At 31.2% G+C, this 17,829-nt stretch overlaps 1 protein-coding gene and 1 pseudogene across 1 annotated transcript; both read right to left on the bottom strand.

Annotated features, from left to right (window-relative positions):
- LOC132035235 (stemmadenine O-acetyltransferase-like) lies at positions 1–1,731 on the bottom strand (annotated as a pseudogene).
- A 6,603-nt stretch (positions 1,732–8,334) lies between these two features.
- On the bottom strand, positions 8,335–10,763 carry LOC132035234 (stemmadenine O-acetyltransferase-like). The gene has a single exon (XM_059425515.1). It carries the CDS (start codon positions 10,060–10,062, stop codon positions 8,782–8,784), a length of 1,281 nt encoding a protein of 426 aa, XP_059281498.1. The 5' UTR covers positions 10,063–10,763; the 3' UTR covers positions 8,335–8,781.
- Between the last annotated feature and the right edge of the window lie 7,066 nt (positions 10,764–17,829).

The following is a 17,829-nucleotide window of genomic DNA, read 5'->3' as shown; positions in this document are numbered from 1 at the left end:
TTTAACTTATGCACACTGACAGTGCAAAATTTATTTTCAAATGCAAACACAAGATGTTTGTTACAATATAAAAGGAAATTAGCTTGATCTTTGATTCTCATACATCACCTAAGGTAAAAGTACGGGGACCGAACAAGAGCGCATGAAATAGGAAAATATAAACAGACAAAGAACCTTAACTATATGGTATCCAGAACTCACTGCCCCCCAAGTCCATATTTGCGCCGCATACGGCCATAAAGAGGGAAGCGCTCCATACCAGGAAATTCTCCATTCCTAATGCTCGGACAGGAGACTTGTGAAAATTAACTCATAATTGCTTATTTAGTGGTCGCAAAAGCTAGTAAATCTGGGTTTTGCTCAAACTCTGACATATGTTTTACCTCTAAAGAAACCCAGGCTTCTATCCCACCATCTTTGGCGTCCATGAGCATAATTAAATTCTTGTATTGAAACATAGTGCTTATCCATTTTGGCTTCCCCCATCCAAAATCTGCTTCATAAAATGGTAACCCACACCAACAAGAAAAACTATAAAACTCTGTGTCATTGTTTCTTGATATAAGATCTCCTAACATGTTCCAATTCTCAACTATGTGGTCCAAAGCCACATCCCAATTTAAACTAGGGAACTCTAATAAACCTTTTCTCAAGATGGTCACAAGATTTGATAAGTCATTTTTGTCTCCCTCATTACTTTTAGTAGCCACAAAAAAGGCAAGGAAGTTTCCAATGGTCCCACCGGACAATGAAGGTACAAGCCTTTTCCTGATGTTCACCACGTGGGATAAGGTAGACGTACCAATACTGCTTTTAGATGAGACAGTAGCACACTTCCATATCAGAGCCGACACTGCTTCAACACGTGTGGGACACGGTACATCCTTACTCAGAGCCTTAGACTTGAGATCCGCTATGCTAGGCCTATCAAATGAGAAAATCTTCGTAATGATTTGCTTCTCTTCACCACCTACAGGATTCGCAAATGGCAATGGCGACAGTTGTTTAGTTGGTGGGAAGACTTTGACCTCGACGTAAAATCGTGGGTCAAAGAATTCGAATTATTAGCACCTCGAGCCGCAGCTGCCCAATTATTGATGAAAGTGCAAATAGAGGTAGCATCAGATAGCTTGTGAGAAACCAAACAACCTAGGATCATGCCTCCACACTCAAAGACCGTGACTTGAACAATCAGCAAATGAGTTTTCAATAGTGAATCCATTAGTGGGACAAATTGTCCTAAGGTGTTTGTTTTGCTCCCTGAAAGAAGAATTTCTTGGAGGTTGTAGTTATGTGTAAAAGCTTCAATAAACAACACTCCAAAATCATCATCTTTAGAATTATTGTAACTGATTGAAGTGTTGTCATTGATTAATCTACCAGCAAAGGGATAAAAATCAGCAAGAATTTTGGACAAGGAACTTTTTAGTTGTAGGGATCTAGTTGATAAATTGGTTGATTCTTGATCATGTGGATAGTATAGAAAAATTGGATAGTGAGTAGGAGAGGCTAGTTGATCTAGAGCAGACAAATTGAAGGATTTAACGTGACAAACTGATGGCTTAATCAACTGTTTTGATATTATCTCTACCTTTTTCTCCATGGTTTTTTTGCAGGCGACAGATCTATTTGTCTGAAAAGTTGGCAATGGTAACAGAACACAGAATGATTGAATGTAATTTGAGTTTGAGAAATTTGTACAATTCTAAAGTCCTATTTATCATCAAAATGTCCAAAAAAAAAAAAAAAAACAAAAAACATCTATTGACGCTGGAAAGTCTAAATAGACATGTCAAATCAACAAAAATGTCTACTCTTTTCTTTCTTTCTTTTTTCTACTAGGCGAGGTACCTAGGTCTAGTTTTTTATTTATACAATAAAAGCCAAATGCTAAGGACAAATATAAGCAAGGGGGATAGGTCTTACCTTACTAATCCTATTGAGGCGTAAAAAACTTCTACTAACTAACATGCATGTAAAAAATAAGATGAAGAAGAAAGCACTAAATATTTTATGATCATCACAGAGTTTATAACACATTCTATGACGATATTACAACTGATAATACTTAAATAGTGAAATGTTAAAATAAGTAACAATATAGAGTCAGACCCTTGGCTTTTTGGAATTGTGAATTCTTCAAGGAGATGTAGACCGATAAAAATTTTATTCTTCACCTTGTCTTCTTCTTCCAACAGCTTCAAAATCTCTTGATACTTCATCAAATCTTCTTAGATTTATTGGACCTTGTTGATGTAGTTTAACCTTATCTCTTTCTGTTTTGCCACTCTCATTGGCAGTTGCAAAAATGTCTACTTATTCTTCTTTTGTTGTTTTATTTTATCTATGAAGGACAATCTTATACTCATTGGTCTGTCCCTTTCTCTTTCAATTATTGGAGGTTTAAATAGCCCTTTCAACTTATACATAGTTTTCAAACTAATAAAATATCTCAACTAGAAGTACAGGGCTAGGAACTTAGTGGTTCCATTTCTAAGTCTAATACTTCATTTTTTTTATTTTTTATTTTGCGCAGATTATCCTTCTTTTGGGGTGGTCTTTAATTTTCGTCCCACGAATTGGTGGTCTTTAATTTTTGCCCTTCGCCTAGTACTTCGAGGTTCTGGGTTCGAACTTCCGTTTCCGCAAAAAAAAAAAAAAAAAAATTCAAAAAAAAGAGGAATTTCGAAGTAATTTTGCTTTCAACTCGGAGGCTTGGATTCGTAAGTTTTGCCCAAACTCTACCTTACCTTAAGATAGAGTTTTGCAGTTTTTGCCCAAAACTGTGACCTTATTTTTTTCAAAATTTTATTGAGCGGGGCATTTGCAAAACTCTGCTTTGCGTTTTTATATTTTTTATTGAGCGGGGTTCAAACCCGAAATGAAGGAATTTTTAGCGAAGGGCAAAAATTAAAGACCACGAGGCTGTTGGAGCAGCCTGCAGATAATTTTCGATGTACTCAATCAGTCATTTGAGCTTTTTGAGGGGATGATCACATTTTTGCCACTTCTAATAAATGGAATTTTTGGTCCCCTCCCATTTTGCCTCGTGTCATTTGCTACATAATTTGTGATGTCTTGCCAAAATTTTAGACATTTATGGATGTGGCAGGTGACCCATATTTTTGCAATGTAACATAATAACAAAATTTTGTATCTTTGGTTGCGATTATTTTTGATATGGTGTTAAATCCACACAACACAAAGTGAAAGGAAATGGTGAATTCTTGCTCATAGACTATATTAGTTGGATTTCCTAGTGCTTTATCGACAAAGGGTTGATTTTTCCAAATAGCACCTTTTGAGGCCACTGTTTATATTTTGTCCGTGTTTGGTAATAAGTTTTCAACTCTAGACTAAACTTGCGTGAATCCAATCTTAAGGCCCAAAAAGACGCAGATCTAGGATTTGTATATTATTTCGAGGTTGGAATTTTTCCACAAGGTATTTGATTTATTGGGTTCGAATTCTATTATTTGTACTTTATCTAGTGAAACTTTCATTGCATATGCGCTGTTCAAGTCAAAATTTTCTGACTTCTGATAAACTTGTAAGTCTATAATTATATTTTTCTCTGATAATATAAAATAAAAGCTTGTGTAAGTCCGTTGCTACTACTATATGGGGTAAACATCATAGAGTTAGCTTTCATTTTTTACTATGACTGTAACCTATCTCATATTTGGTCGCCCTCAAGCTGGAAGAGTTTCAAGGTATGTCCAAAAGAACGCCAACTAATTGTAAAAGGAACTCAATACTAAAGATTCAAAGTAAGTGGTTAGTGTACTAAGGGACCACTTGGTTTGGGTTAAACCGTTAGCCTCAGAGGAGATTTAATCTCTACTTAATTCAGTATTATTTTGTATCATGTTAGGTTTGGTTTGAAAAATTAATATCCACACATAAAACTAGCATTAAGTTATGCAATGTCTGGTTGTTAGTTTTTCATTTTCCTCACAAATAATATCTGAATAAGTTATGCAAGAGTATGCATGTATTATGAAAGTTCAACGGCCCCACCATATTCAATGACTTGAAAGGGATATCTAAATAAGTTATGCAAGAATATATATATTATGAAAGTTCAACCGCCCCATGATATTCAATGACCAGAAAGGGTACAACTTTTTCTGGAGCTATTGTTAAGGTCCAAATAACAAACTAACTCTCCCTTAATAATAGTATAATATAATTTAATTTAATTTAATAATAGCAATAATAGGCCGCTTTTTGTTGCAATTTCTTTTTAAAAGAAGAAGTTAATGGCAAGTAAAAAGTAAGAGTTGTAAATGATATTCAATGAAAGAAAAAATAGAATAAGCGGAATTCACAATTGCATTGTTGTGGATTTTGATCCGAAAGTGTAATAAATAGAAGTAATGGAGTCTTGTTTTCTGGAAATACTCAATCACCAATCGAATAAAGGATAATCAAAAAAAAAATATCATATGTCAGCTAGAGCTTTGAAAAGGCAAAAGATACATTTGCATGCCAAAATTCAAAGTCATAGTAGACGAATCTCGGCTTGAATTTCAGAAAAAGATGATTTTTAACTGTCAATCCTTATGAAAATATCGTAAATAATAATAATAATCGAGGATCTCAACGAAGAAAATAAATAGAAGGGGATCACATTACTTGCGTTAACAGGCTAGCTTGCTAACACCGAGGGTATTTTTGTCCTATTTCTAATAATTCAAGAGTCAGTTTCAGTTGTACATATCCTCGTATGTGTAAATAACCAGCTTATGCATAAACTTGCTAAATTTACTTATTGTTTATGATGCAGTTTTCATTTTTATGTTCAGCTTATTTTCAGTATGTAAGTCTCGTCTCACCAATTAGTAGAACGATCGACGATTCATACTCTGTGTTCTTGTACACACATCTTTCCTTTACTCTACTTAATTGCATATCCATTTATCCCATTCCTATGGTGGCTTACCTTATATTATTTCATCTTTCACACATTTTTATCATGCAGGGCCTGTCTTGTAGCATTCGATAGATGTTTCCATGACTTTGGTTTGTATTAGTCTAAAATTAGTACCTTTGAGCTTGTTAGACTTTCTTAAATTATGGAGTTATTAGAGTTATTATTTTTTGCTGCTTAAGTGTTTATTTTTCGTTTATTATGCATGTTTAAGTTAATCGTTAAGTAATGGGTACGCTCGATTAGGGGTAATTGGATGACAGTCAATTAGGATTTGGGTATCAGCAAAAATGTCTATTTTTTTTTTTGCTTTTTTCCATTAGGGGAGGTACCTAGGGCTAGTTTTTTTATTTATATAATAAAAGCGAAACGCAAAGAACAAGTACAAGGGGCTAGTCTTACTTATTAATCAAGGAAATTTAAAGTGCCTTACCTTATTAATCGTATTGAGGCGTAAAAACCCCTACTAACTAACATGCACGTAAAAATAAGAAGAAAGACTAAATATTCTATGATCATCGCAGAGTTTATAACACACTCTATGACGAAATTACAACTGATAATACTTAAATATTGAAATATTAAAATAAGCAAGAATATAGAGTCAAACCCTTATTTTATTTTTTTTGGAATTGTAAATTCTGCAAGGAGATGTAGACCGATAAAAATTTGATTCTTCACCTTGTCTTCTTCTTCCAACAGCTTCAAAATCTCTTGATACTTCATCAAATCTTCTTGGATCTATTGGACCTTGTTGATGTAATTTAACCTTGTCTCCTTCTGTTTTGCCACTCTCATTGGCAGTTGCAAAAATGTCTACTTATTTTTCTTTTGTTGTTTTATTTTATCTATGAAGGACAATCTTATATTCATTGGTCTGTCCCTTTCTCTTTCAATTACTGGAGGTTTAAATAGCCCCTTCAACTTATACATAGTTTTCAAACTAATAGAATATCTCAACTAGAAGTACAGGGAATCACAAAATCACTCCTGGCGGCTTATGTGCGACCTGTGGTCCTTGCTCGTTCCTATGTCTTTTTTTTTTTCGCCTTATTTCATTCACTGATTTATGAGTTTTGATTTTCAGTAAAGAATATAAATAGCGGGATAATAAATGATAATAATTGTGACTTTTATTCTTAACTAAAATAATAAGATAAGATAAATGAAAAAAAAGGAAAAAATTCAAAAAAAGGAGAAAAAAGATAAATGTCAATGGAGATCATAGAGAGGTGCCACATAGGATTGTCTATGCCTAACTTTATATTATATATAGATAGATTGAATCCTACACATAAGAGCATTTCAAATGCCAAAAAGTTTTGGTTCAACAAAACTCATATGCACGTAGTGATTTCTTATTTAACAAAGCTTGAGAAATATACATATATTGAGAAAAAGAAGAAAGAGACTTGAGAAGATTTAGCAAAGAGGCCACTCTAAAGTCTTAATTTGCAATAAGGCCACTCATTTTCTTTTTCATTTATTTTCTGGATTAGGGTTTAGAAAAGGAGGCATGGGTACATTTCATAACTTTTAAAAGCTTGGATGTTTAAATGTATACGCTTAAGTCCCTTTCACTTATCTTAAAAATAATCTTCTTGTCCAGAACTTTGCATCGTGAATTTTTTTTTCTACAGATCATATATTACAGAAATATTGTGGAAATTAAGATCTCATGTGATGAATGTAATTATTAGATGAGTATGAAAACTGTCAGTATGTTTAACTAAAATTCATATAATTTAATCGCAGATGCCAACCAACTGGTTTTGTGACATCAAGAATCACTCCTCCGTCTAAACTTATGTGGCACCGTTTGAATTTCGAGAGTCAACAAATTTTTATTTGACTGTAGTTTTTTTCATATGCCTTACAAATATTTGTAATTATCGATTATTGTTATTTATAATACTTTTCACATTGTTTTCAAATATGTAATTAATTTTAGTTCAAAATATTTAAAGATTGTGTGTCTTAATTTACGGTCGAAATAAAAAAAAAAATTGACTCTCGAAATCTGAATTGTGTCATATAAATTGAGACAGGGGAAGTAATACATATATTAGGTGGCTTTTCATTAATGAATTTAATTAATATGTCCAAGAGTTTGGATATCATATCACCTAGGTCAACATACAAATATGAGATATTAGATAAGTGTGGGTGGACTTCGCAAGCTATTAAACTTTTTGGTGCTTATCTTCATTTCTTTACATCTTTCATTAATACTGAGATAAATTAATTAGTCAAATCAAATATGTAATTAATTTTAGTTCAAAATATTTAAAGATTGTGTGTCTTAATTTATGGTAGAAATAAAAAAATTTGACTCTCAAAATCTAAATTGTGTCATATAAATTGAGACAGAGGAAGTAATACACATATTAGTTGGCTTTTCATTAATGAATTGAATTAATATGTCCAAGATTTTGGATATCATATCGCCCATGTCAACATACAAACATCAGATATTAGATGAGTGTGGGTGGACTTGGCAAGCTATTAAACTTTTTGGTGCTTATCTTCATTTCTTTACATCTTTCATTAACACTGAGATAAATTAATTAGTCAAATTAGCTGAAAAATTCAACAGGATTGATAGATATTCCATAAACCTAAAATATTTTCTCCACATTAATATCCAAATTTATTTTCAAATTTATTAGTTAATTCCTTAATTTTCTTGTTTAATATTTAATTATAATATAATAACTACAAAACAAACTATTGAAACTTTCTTGTTTAGATAATTAGGCATTGTTTGATATAGTTAATAGTCAATTATAGATCTTCGTGGAAACGATACTTGATCTTATTATCACTTTATTACTTGTCGATCGTGTATACTTGCGTGAGTTTTTTAAGGCAAAAAATTTATGACGCCATTAAGTGTGTGGTGATGGTTAGTTGCACTACTGATTCTGTGACTATCCTTCATGCTAGTTTAGGGGTGTGTTTGGTATGGAGGAAAACTGGAAAATGTTTTTCAATTTTTCTATGTTTGGTTGGTCAAAATGTTTGGAATACCCTTTGAAATTCTAGGTTTGTCTACTGCATATTCAAAGACTACAAATGGATTTTCCCAGAAAAGATCGAAAGTTGCTCAAACACGTGTGTCAAAATGAAATTTTTGAAGTTGGAAGAAATTGCATATAATCAGGGTCATCAAGGAAATCAACCCAAAGAATAAGAGAGAAAAAAAAGCATAGGATTACATTCTTAATACTCGTTACTTGCTCTAGTTATCATTGTATGTTAGTTTGATGTCACAATTCCAGAATCCTAAATTCCTAACGCATAAAGTTAATACTAGATCCACCTTTGTGAAAATCTAGCAATAAATGAAAAAACTACATCCACTGATCAAGAACATGTTAAGAACATCCTTAATTCTCATTTTACTTAGCATGTGATTGCTTCTGTAGTAACTTATTATGCACACATCGTTCGGCAATCAGTTATACATCATAAAAGAATACAACAACAAAAAAAAATTACTATGAGCTCTAGATTGTAATGTTTTTTTAATCTAATATTCAAGTATTTAACTGATGCACACTGACAGTGCAAAATTTATTTTCAAATGCAAACACAAGATGTTTGTTACAATATAAAAGGAAATTAGCTTGATCTTTGATTCTCATATATCACCTAAGGTAAAAGTACGGGGACGGAACAAGAGCGCAGGAAATGGAAAAATATAAACATATGAAGAACCTTAAATATATGGTATCCAGAACTCACTGCCCCACAAGTCCAGATTTGCGCCGCATACGGCCATAAAGAGGGAAGCGTCCCTACCAGGTGCTCGGACAGGAGACTTGTGAAAATTAACTCGTAATTGCTTATTTGGTGGTCGCAAAATCTAGTAAATCTGGGTTTTGCTCAAACTCTGACATATGTTTTACCTCTAAACAAACCCAGGCTTCTATCCCACCATCTTTTGCATCCATGAGAACAATTAAATTCTTGTATTGAATCATAGTGCTTATCCATTTTGGCTTCCCCCATCCAAAATCTGCTTCATAAAATGGTACCCCACACCAACTAGAAAAACTATAAAACTCTGTGTCATTGTTTCTTGATATAAGATCTAACTTGTTCCAATTCTCAACTATGTGGTCCAAAGCCACATCCCAATTTAAACTAGGGAACTCTAATAAACCTTTTCTCAAGATGGTCACAAGATTTGATAAGTCATTTTTGTCTCTCTCATTACTTTTAGTAGCCACAAAAAAGGCAAGTAAGTTTCCAATGGTCCCACCGGGCAATGAAGGTACAAGCCTTTTCCTGAGGTTCACTACGAGGGATAAGGTAGACATACCAGTACTGCTTTTAGATGAGACGGTCGCACACTTCCATATCAGAGCCGACACTGCTTCAACACTTGTAGGACCCGGTACATCCTTACTCAGAGCCTTAGACTTGAGATCCGCTATGCTAGGCCCATCAAACGAGAAAATCTTCGTAATGATTTGCTTCTCTTCACCACCAACAGGATTCGCAAATGGCAATGGCGACGGTTGTTTAGTTGGTGGGAAGACTTTGACCACGGATGTAAAATCAGGGGTCAAAGAATTCGAATTATTAGCACCTCGAGCCGCGGCTGCCCAATTATTGATGAAAGTGCAAATAGAGCTAGCATCAGATAGCTTGTGAGAAACCAAACAACCTAGGATCATGCCTCCACACTCGAAGACTGTGACTTGAACAACCAGCAAATGAGTTTTCAATAGTGAATCCATTGGTGGGACAAATTGCTCTAAGGTGTTTGTTTTGCTCCCTGAAAGAAGAATTTCTTGGAGGTTGTAGTTATGTGTAAAAGCTTCAATAAACAACACTCCAAAATCATCATCTTTAGAATTATTGTAACTGATTGAAGTGTTGTCATTGATTAATCTACCAAAGAAAAGGATAAAAATCAGCAAGAATTTTGGACAAGGAACTTTTAGTTGTAGGGATCTAGTTGATAAATTGGTTGATTCTTGATCATGTGGATAGTATAAAAAAATTGGATAGTGAGTAGGAGAGGCTAGTTGATCTAGAGCAGAAAAATTGAAGGATTCAACATGACAAACTGATGGCTTAATCAACTGTTTTGATATTATCTCTATCTTTTTCTCCATGGTTTTTTTAGGGCTACAGATCTATTTGTCTGAAAAGTTGGCAATGGTAACAGAACAGAGAGTGATTGAATGTAATTTGAGTTTGAGAAATTTGTACAATTTTAAAGTCCTATTTATCATCAAAATGTCCAAAAAAAACATCTATTGACGCTGGAAAGTCTAAATAGATATGTCAAATCAGCAAAAATGTCTACTTTTTTTATCTTTTTTCCACTGGGCGAGGTACGTAGGGCTAGTTTTTTAATTATATATAAAAGCGAAATGCAAAGAACAAGTACAAGCAAATGGGCTAGGTCTTACCTTACTAATCCTATTGAGGCGTAAAAAACCTCTACTAACTGACATGCACATAAAAAATAATAAGAAGAAAGCACTAAATATTCTATGATCATCACAGAGTTTATAACACACTCTATGATGATATTACAACTGATAATACTTAAATAGTGAAATATTAAAATAAGCAAGAATATAGAGTCAGACCCTTTTTTTTTTTTTGGAATTGTAAATTCTTCAAGGAGATGTAGACCGATAAAAATTTGATTCTGCACCTTGTCTTCTTCTTCCAAACAACTTCAAAATCTCTTGATACTTCATCAAGTCTTCTTGAATCTATTGGACCTTGTTGATGTAATTTGACCTTGTCTCCTTATGTTTTGCCACTCTCATTGGCAGTTGCAAAAATGTCTACTTATTCATCTTTTGTTGTTTTATTTTATCTATGAAGGACAATCTTATATTCATTGGTCTGTCCCTTTCTCTTTCAATTATTGGAGGTTTAAATATCCCCTTCAACTTATACATAGTTTTCAAACTAATAAAATATCTGAACTAGAAGTACAAGGCTTGGAACTTAGTGGTTCCAATTCTAAGTCTAATACTTCATTTTTTTTGGCGGATTATCCTTCTTTTGGGGTGGTCTTTAATTTTTGTCCCTCGAATTGGTGCTCTTTAATTTTTGCCCTTCGCCTAATATCTCGAGGTTCTAGGTTCGAACTCAAGTAAGAAAATAAATAAATAAAAATCGAAAGGCAGAGATTTCTGCTTGGATTCTACTTAAGGCAAAATTTTGCCTTCAAACTCTTCCTTGCAAAAGATCAAAGGCAATCTTTTTGCTTGAAGGTAATATTCGATATTTAGGGTAGTTTTTGCCCATAATCAGAAAACCTCAAGGTAGAGTTTGGAACTCTGCCTGAAGCATGCAAAACTCTACATTAAGGTAAGTAGAGTTTTGCATGTGCAAAACTCAGCCTTGCGAATTTTTTTAAAATTTTTTTATTGAGCGATGGTTCGAACCCGAAATGAAAAAAATTTTAGCGAAGGACAAAAATTAAAGACCGCTAATTTGAGGGGCAATTAAAGGCCACCCCAGCGAAGGGCAATCCTGCAAATTGCCCCTAATACTTTAAACTAATGGAATGTAGTAGTCCGGTATGTGATGGCTATATAAAAAGTTAAATAACTAGCCAGATCTGCAATCCCCATATAAGAGATTCCTGATCTCTTATTTGTATGTGGATTCAATCTCTTATATGAAAATAAAATGAACCAAAACCTTTTAGCATTCGAAATGGCATAGGACAATCTGTATATAATATAAATTTAGAAATATGTTGATATAATCCTACGCTCAAAACTCTGGTCTCCGTATATTCGCCACATACATTTATCTTTTTTCTCCTTTTTTTTGAATTTTTATCCTATTTTTTTCATTTATCTTATCTTATTATGTTAGTTAAGAATAAAAGTCACAATTATTATCATTTATTATCCCATTATTCATATTCTTTACTGAAAATCAAAATTCATATGCACGTAGTGATTTCTGATTCCCTTGGTATTCCTACTTATGGTCCCATAAAGCTCACATTAATTACAAAAATCAAAGGGCCAAAAAATGTAAGTGATGCAAAAGATATCTAAAGGGCAATCTTCTTTTGCTCAAATGACTCATGGATTGTTCTCCAACACAATGTTTTAGATAATACTATTATATATTTAAACTTTATAAAGGCTTTAAACATTTTATCCCATAACCTCTGTGAAGAAATGAGATAAGGAATGCTGCTATATGATGCGGAAAACATTCTACTTGATCTCTTCAAATTTCTGTGGTGTTAGGATTACATGTTGTATTCATCTTCTATACAAAATTGGTATTTGGGCTCTACTCGTGTATTCATTGCTTTTTATTAGGCAAAAACAATTATTCATTTTCAGCTTAGCAATTTTAGAAATTTCCTTCTCTGTAGGAAAGTTTTTTGCTTGCTTTTCTATATTATATCTGGGAAGAAAGGTTGGTTTAATGTTTCTATAAAAAGTTGATTAGTATATGTGGATCGAATATGGTTTCCACTTCCTCCCTTGAATTTAGAATTACACCTCTATGCTTTTTATATGAAAATTTTGTGTGGATATAAATGGAGTTTAGACTATTATATGTTAGTTGTAGTAATTAAGCTGGTATTTATAAGTAATTATGCAAAATTAAATTGTAAATAAAGAGAAGCTACATCAAAATGTAAAATTTGTATAGTTAAATAAATTTATTGTTGGACGCAATTGAAGTTAGATAAAGAAAGCTATTAGTAAAATAGCGTCAAATTGGAACACCCCAGAATGAGATGTAATCGTATGTAAAATTGGCACATAAAGAAATATTTCTCTATACTGCAGCAAGGCTAATGGTCTTCTTTTAAATTCTCTTTTCTTTTCTTTTTTTCTTTAAAATAATTGATTTTAGTTGATTTTTCATTCCTTACGATTCTCTCTTCTCTCGAAATGTATGTGTTAATCGGAATCCTAGAAGCTAGGCATATGTAGAACAATTCTAATAGTAATCTGGAATGTTAATAAGCAATTATGTCTTAATTGTTTTAAAGCCATAAATTAGCACGAGAAATAAGTATTGATTTTGAGAAGCCATTTGTTATTCATCAAGGGGCATTATATGCGTCCCCTTTGGCAAGGGTCTTGATGTCTTTCAGTGGGCACAATAATTATCAAATGCTTTCATTTTAACTGTGATTTTTTCTTTTTTTTACTTTAAGTGATTCAAAATAGAAAAAATTTCAGAAATATACAAGTTGATCACTTACATTGCAAAAGAATAGCCCAAAACTTGCATTACGAAATAGCCCAAAATATACAAACTTATACAGATATATACAAACATATACAGACATTTATACCAACATATACAAACATATATACAAACAGAGAGAGAGAGAGAGAGAGAGAGAGAAGTTTGGGTCATTTTTTGTAAGAATTAAAAAAAATGGGTCAATTTTGGTAGCATTGTTGCCCCAATGAACATACAGTGTAATTTTCTCTTCAAAATATGAAAAAATAAACACATGAAGAAGTCAAAGGGGGTTCAATATTTACTTATACATAAAAAATAATTTTAATCATATATAAACAATATAATTTTCTATCGAAGGAGGCCCCTTGACCCTTCCTCGCTCCGCCCCTGACCATTATGGTATCATGGTATGTTTGTTTGCTTATAATGCTTTTCCATATTTTGTTGCTAAAATATGAAGTAAAGTTGTAGAAAGATTCTGAAATGTTGTACAATTGCTATTCTTTTTAGAAGCGTATTCTTTTAATTAATTTTATCAAATGTGTTGCCTAATAGTTGTTGCACTTTTCATTCAATTTCTAAATCACAAGATTTTTGTAAACTTCATTTAGCTCATTTTTCTTCCCTTAATTAAAAAAATAACAAAACAATAACTACACGTTGCCTCTTGATTTTTACAGTAGACAACCTATTCCAACTTCCAATCTATATATAATATAAAGCTAGGAATTAAAGATGTGATGCGGCACCTCTCTTTGGCCAAGAATCATATTTATCTTTTTTCTCATTTTTTTTTGACATTTTTTCCTTCATTTTTATTACTTATTATTGTACAAAATAAATGTATCAATTACTACTCCTCTATTCATTCTTATTCTTTAATGTTTATATTTAAAGGTCTCAGTATTTACTACTCCACTCATTCCTATTCAATATTTTAGTTCTTCTTCCGTCCCATTATTCAAGATGTTACAAAAGTAACTACCTCATTAATTAGATTTATTTGGAGCATTATTCCAACATGCCTAACGTGGTGACCCTGGGGGAATAAAACGGCACACACTTTCAATTGTAATAAACTCATTGGGGGGTTATGAAGTTGGAAAGATATGAATTATGGAGGGATATATATAACTTGTAGTTGTTGGGTCATCACCCATTGCATCCACGAAAATCCTCAAGACTCAATAATAAAGAATTAAGGAAAGGAGAGAAACCAAGCATAGGGAGCACATAATTTTTTGGATGTCTTGTGCTTGATTATGAGATAATTACTAATTTATTTGTGGTATTTTTATTTTCTAAATATTTTTCTATTTGTATGTGTATCTTAATTTTCATGTTTTCTATTCATTATTTTTTATCGCGAAGAAGACTGCCAATTAACCATAGATGATAGTTCCAATTATTGCATCTATACAAGTAAATATTGTTGTATGTTTCTACTCCCTGCTAACTTAGGTCAATGTTAGTGGTTGGCTATTTGGCTTAAACATGATTAGCATATAATGATGGTAGAGTTACTTGGCTATGATATTTTGCTATAGGATCAAGTTTAACAAGCAATTTTAGATTCACGTGTCTTTTAAAGATCGTAACAAATACATATTACTTCTCTATAGGTGTGTCATATGATTAGGAAAGTTTTTTGCTTGATATTACTACTATATTACTATATATAATAAGGGTCAATATAACTTTTTTGTAGTACTTAGTTAGAGTCCTTTGTTACATTACAACTAAGGGTTACCAACTAAAGGTTTCTTTTTCAAATTTACCCCTAAATTTGTCTTTTATTATTTCCTCTACTATGAGGTGTTTTAGAAATATTAAGGCACTTTCAAGCCTTTTTTTGATTATAGAAAGCCTCTTAGACTAACTTTTGAAGGCATGTGCTATAACATCTTCATATGGCTTATTTTTACTCCTACTTTATTTCTTTATTACTTAGGGCGCCACATCCAATTTTGGTAAATTTCGAAAATTTTAAGGTCCGCTTAAAATGCTTAAAAAATTGTGAATTGTGATGATGTCAATTAATTTTACTACATATAATAAGAGTCAATCTAACTTTTTTGTAGTACTTTTTTTTTGGATATTATTTGGTGTATTATAATATTTTATTTTTTAAATTTGATGCAAGCATACTTAATTGTATTTTCTATGCATAACGAACAATGTAAGTTGTACTTTATACTGCATTAATCTAAAAAAAAAAAAATGCACAGCGTACTATGCGGTCAGTCCGTTCAATTTTTGGCATGAATTCATAAAAATATTTCTTAATATATATTTACACTTATAAATTAAAAAAAAAAAAATTATAATGTGAACTTGATGGAGTAGTTTAAATGTTGAGAACATCTTTGAAAAATATTTAGTTAATGAAACTATATTTAGTTTTCCAGCAGCAGTAATGTCAAACATCTTGTAACAAAAGAGAGTAAACTTTTTATGTTTTTCGAGTATCATTTTTTTTTTTTACACGAGGAAAAATCATGTTAGGTAGTGTTTGTTAGCATAGCGAAACATGATTAAATGAATCATGAAGCATTGAATCTTCATTTGTGTTTGAGAAAATAATTAAAATATCCATTTTATAAAATAATGTACCATTTAAACTAACAAAAGGAAAAAAAATCATTTTCTCATCACGGAAATTTTTAGAAAGTAAAAGGAAAGTCTAATTATATTAAGACAAGTAATTAATTTTCTTCATTTTTTCAATATACTTTGTATAATTTAATTGAATTAACATGTACAAACATTTGTAAAGTATAAAATTTTAATTTATTTATTTAAAAGTTATCTTTGTTTATAAGTAACCTCATTAAAATCTCAACAAAAGCATAAATATAGCATATCTAATTGATGTCTCTAGAACTGAACTTTTTTTAAAAAAAAAAAGAAAATGTTATAGTTCATATTGGATGTTATTAAAAATTAATATATTTTATGTCATGTTTTTGTTTGAAGGTAAAGAGAAAAAAAAAAGGTCTACAGTAATGGAAAAAAAATTGTTCAATTTTCTAATATTTTTACGCAATTTAAATATATGGGAAGCCTTTAGTTTTTAAGAGTTTGCAGAAAATATCGAACTAATCTTTCAATAATTTAATGTCATAAAGAGTGCAAAAAATAAAAAATAATTACAAATTTAACTTTTAATCTTTCTTTTGGGCCCGTGCTAGAGTTTGTAGAAAATATCGAACTAATCTTTCAATAACTTAATGTCACAAAGAAGAGAAAAAAATAATAATAAGTAATTACAAATTTAACTTTTAATCTTAGTTTTGGGCCCGTGCTAGAGTTTGCAAAAAATATCGAACTAATCTTTGAATAACTTAATGTCACAAAGAAGCGGAAAAAAATAATAATAAGTAATTACAAATTTAACGTTTAATCTTAGTTTTGGTCCGGACTTAGCACGGGCCAAATGCCACTAGTATATATATATAAGGGAGAATCTCCAACTTTTGTTGTCCTCACATGAATTTCTTTTGTCAATTTTACCCTTAATAGATGCTCTAATGACATTGCAAGTTTTCACCTATCTTGGTAAATTTGATTAACTACATGGGCTTTTTCAATGCTACAAGGAGTGATGATGAGGAAAAAGTGATAGTGACACTACAAAAAATATACTTATTTAACCAAACTTAAAATTGATCCAAAAGTTTGTTGTCTTTCTTTTATATGGAAATGATTATTAAACTTGTTTCAAATTATTTTTTTCCTATAAAATTTATCATAAACAAGTAAAAATATTATCGTAACGTTCTCTTTCTACCTTAGTACATGCTTAATTATTAAATTAAAAATTATTTTTTATATATAGCTAAAAATATTTGAAAAAGGTAATTAAAAAATACAGTTTAGCTCTCCAAATAATGAAAATACTAAATAATTGCAAACGAGAGTGATTTTTTGGATATTGGAATATTTTACAGAAGAGGAGACAATCAGCGTTTTATATAATTTAGAACAAATAGTTAGTTAAACATGAAATGGCTAAACTACATACACGTTTAAGAAATTACAATATAAATTTCTTTAAGAATAAACTAAATTAAGGAGAGAGAAATACGTCATTTATTAACATGCTTTTTTAAGGAAATGAAAGATTAAAGTAAGAAACACAAATAATTTCATTAACTTTTCAATTTCTTTTGTATGATTTAATTGGAAGGAACATCTACAAAAGCATTTCGTCATATCAAGACTTTTATTTATTTAATTTTAAATGCTATCCTTATTAAAAAGTTAATTTCATTGATGTCATCATATAACAATTTGTAACATCAAATATTTTTTATATTACTTGAATACCGTAAATATTTTATTTTATTTTTCCAAAAAAGGGTTAGCTAATATAAGTTTAACTGAGAAAAAATAATTAAGTAATCCAACATAAGGTAAAACTCAATTTGAATCATTAAAGACTTTGCCCCCAAAAAAATTCAGTATAATAAAAAGGAGAAGAATATTGGTGCATGCATTTATTTGTAAAAATGAAGTCTAAATATACTTTATGAAAAATGTTGTTATCTAACTTAAAAAAACTTTTATATGATTTAATATTTTAGAAACTTTGAGAAATTTGTCGAACTACCTTTACAACTGATATAGTGTTACAAAAATAAGATAAAATGTAAGAGTAGCAAAAAAATGTTGTAAATGAA

This window comes from Lycium ferocissimum, chromosome 10 (assembly GCF_029784015.1).
Source record: "Lycium ferocissimum isolate CSIRO_LF1 chromosome 10, AGI_CSIRO_Lferr_CH_V1, whole genome shotgun sequence".
NCBI classification, from domain to species: domain Eukaryota; kingdom Viridiplantae; phylum Streptophyta; class Magnoliopsida; order Solanales; family Solanaceae; genus Lycium; species Lycium ferocissimum.
The sequence above is the reverse complement of the archived record's forward strand: the minus strand, read 5'-3'. Positions and strand labels throughout refer to the sequence as shown.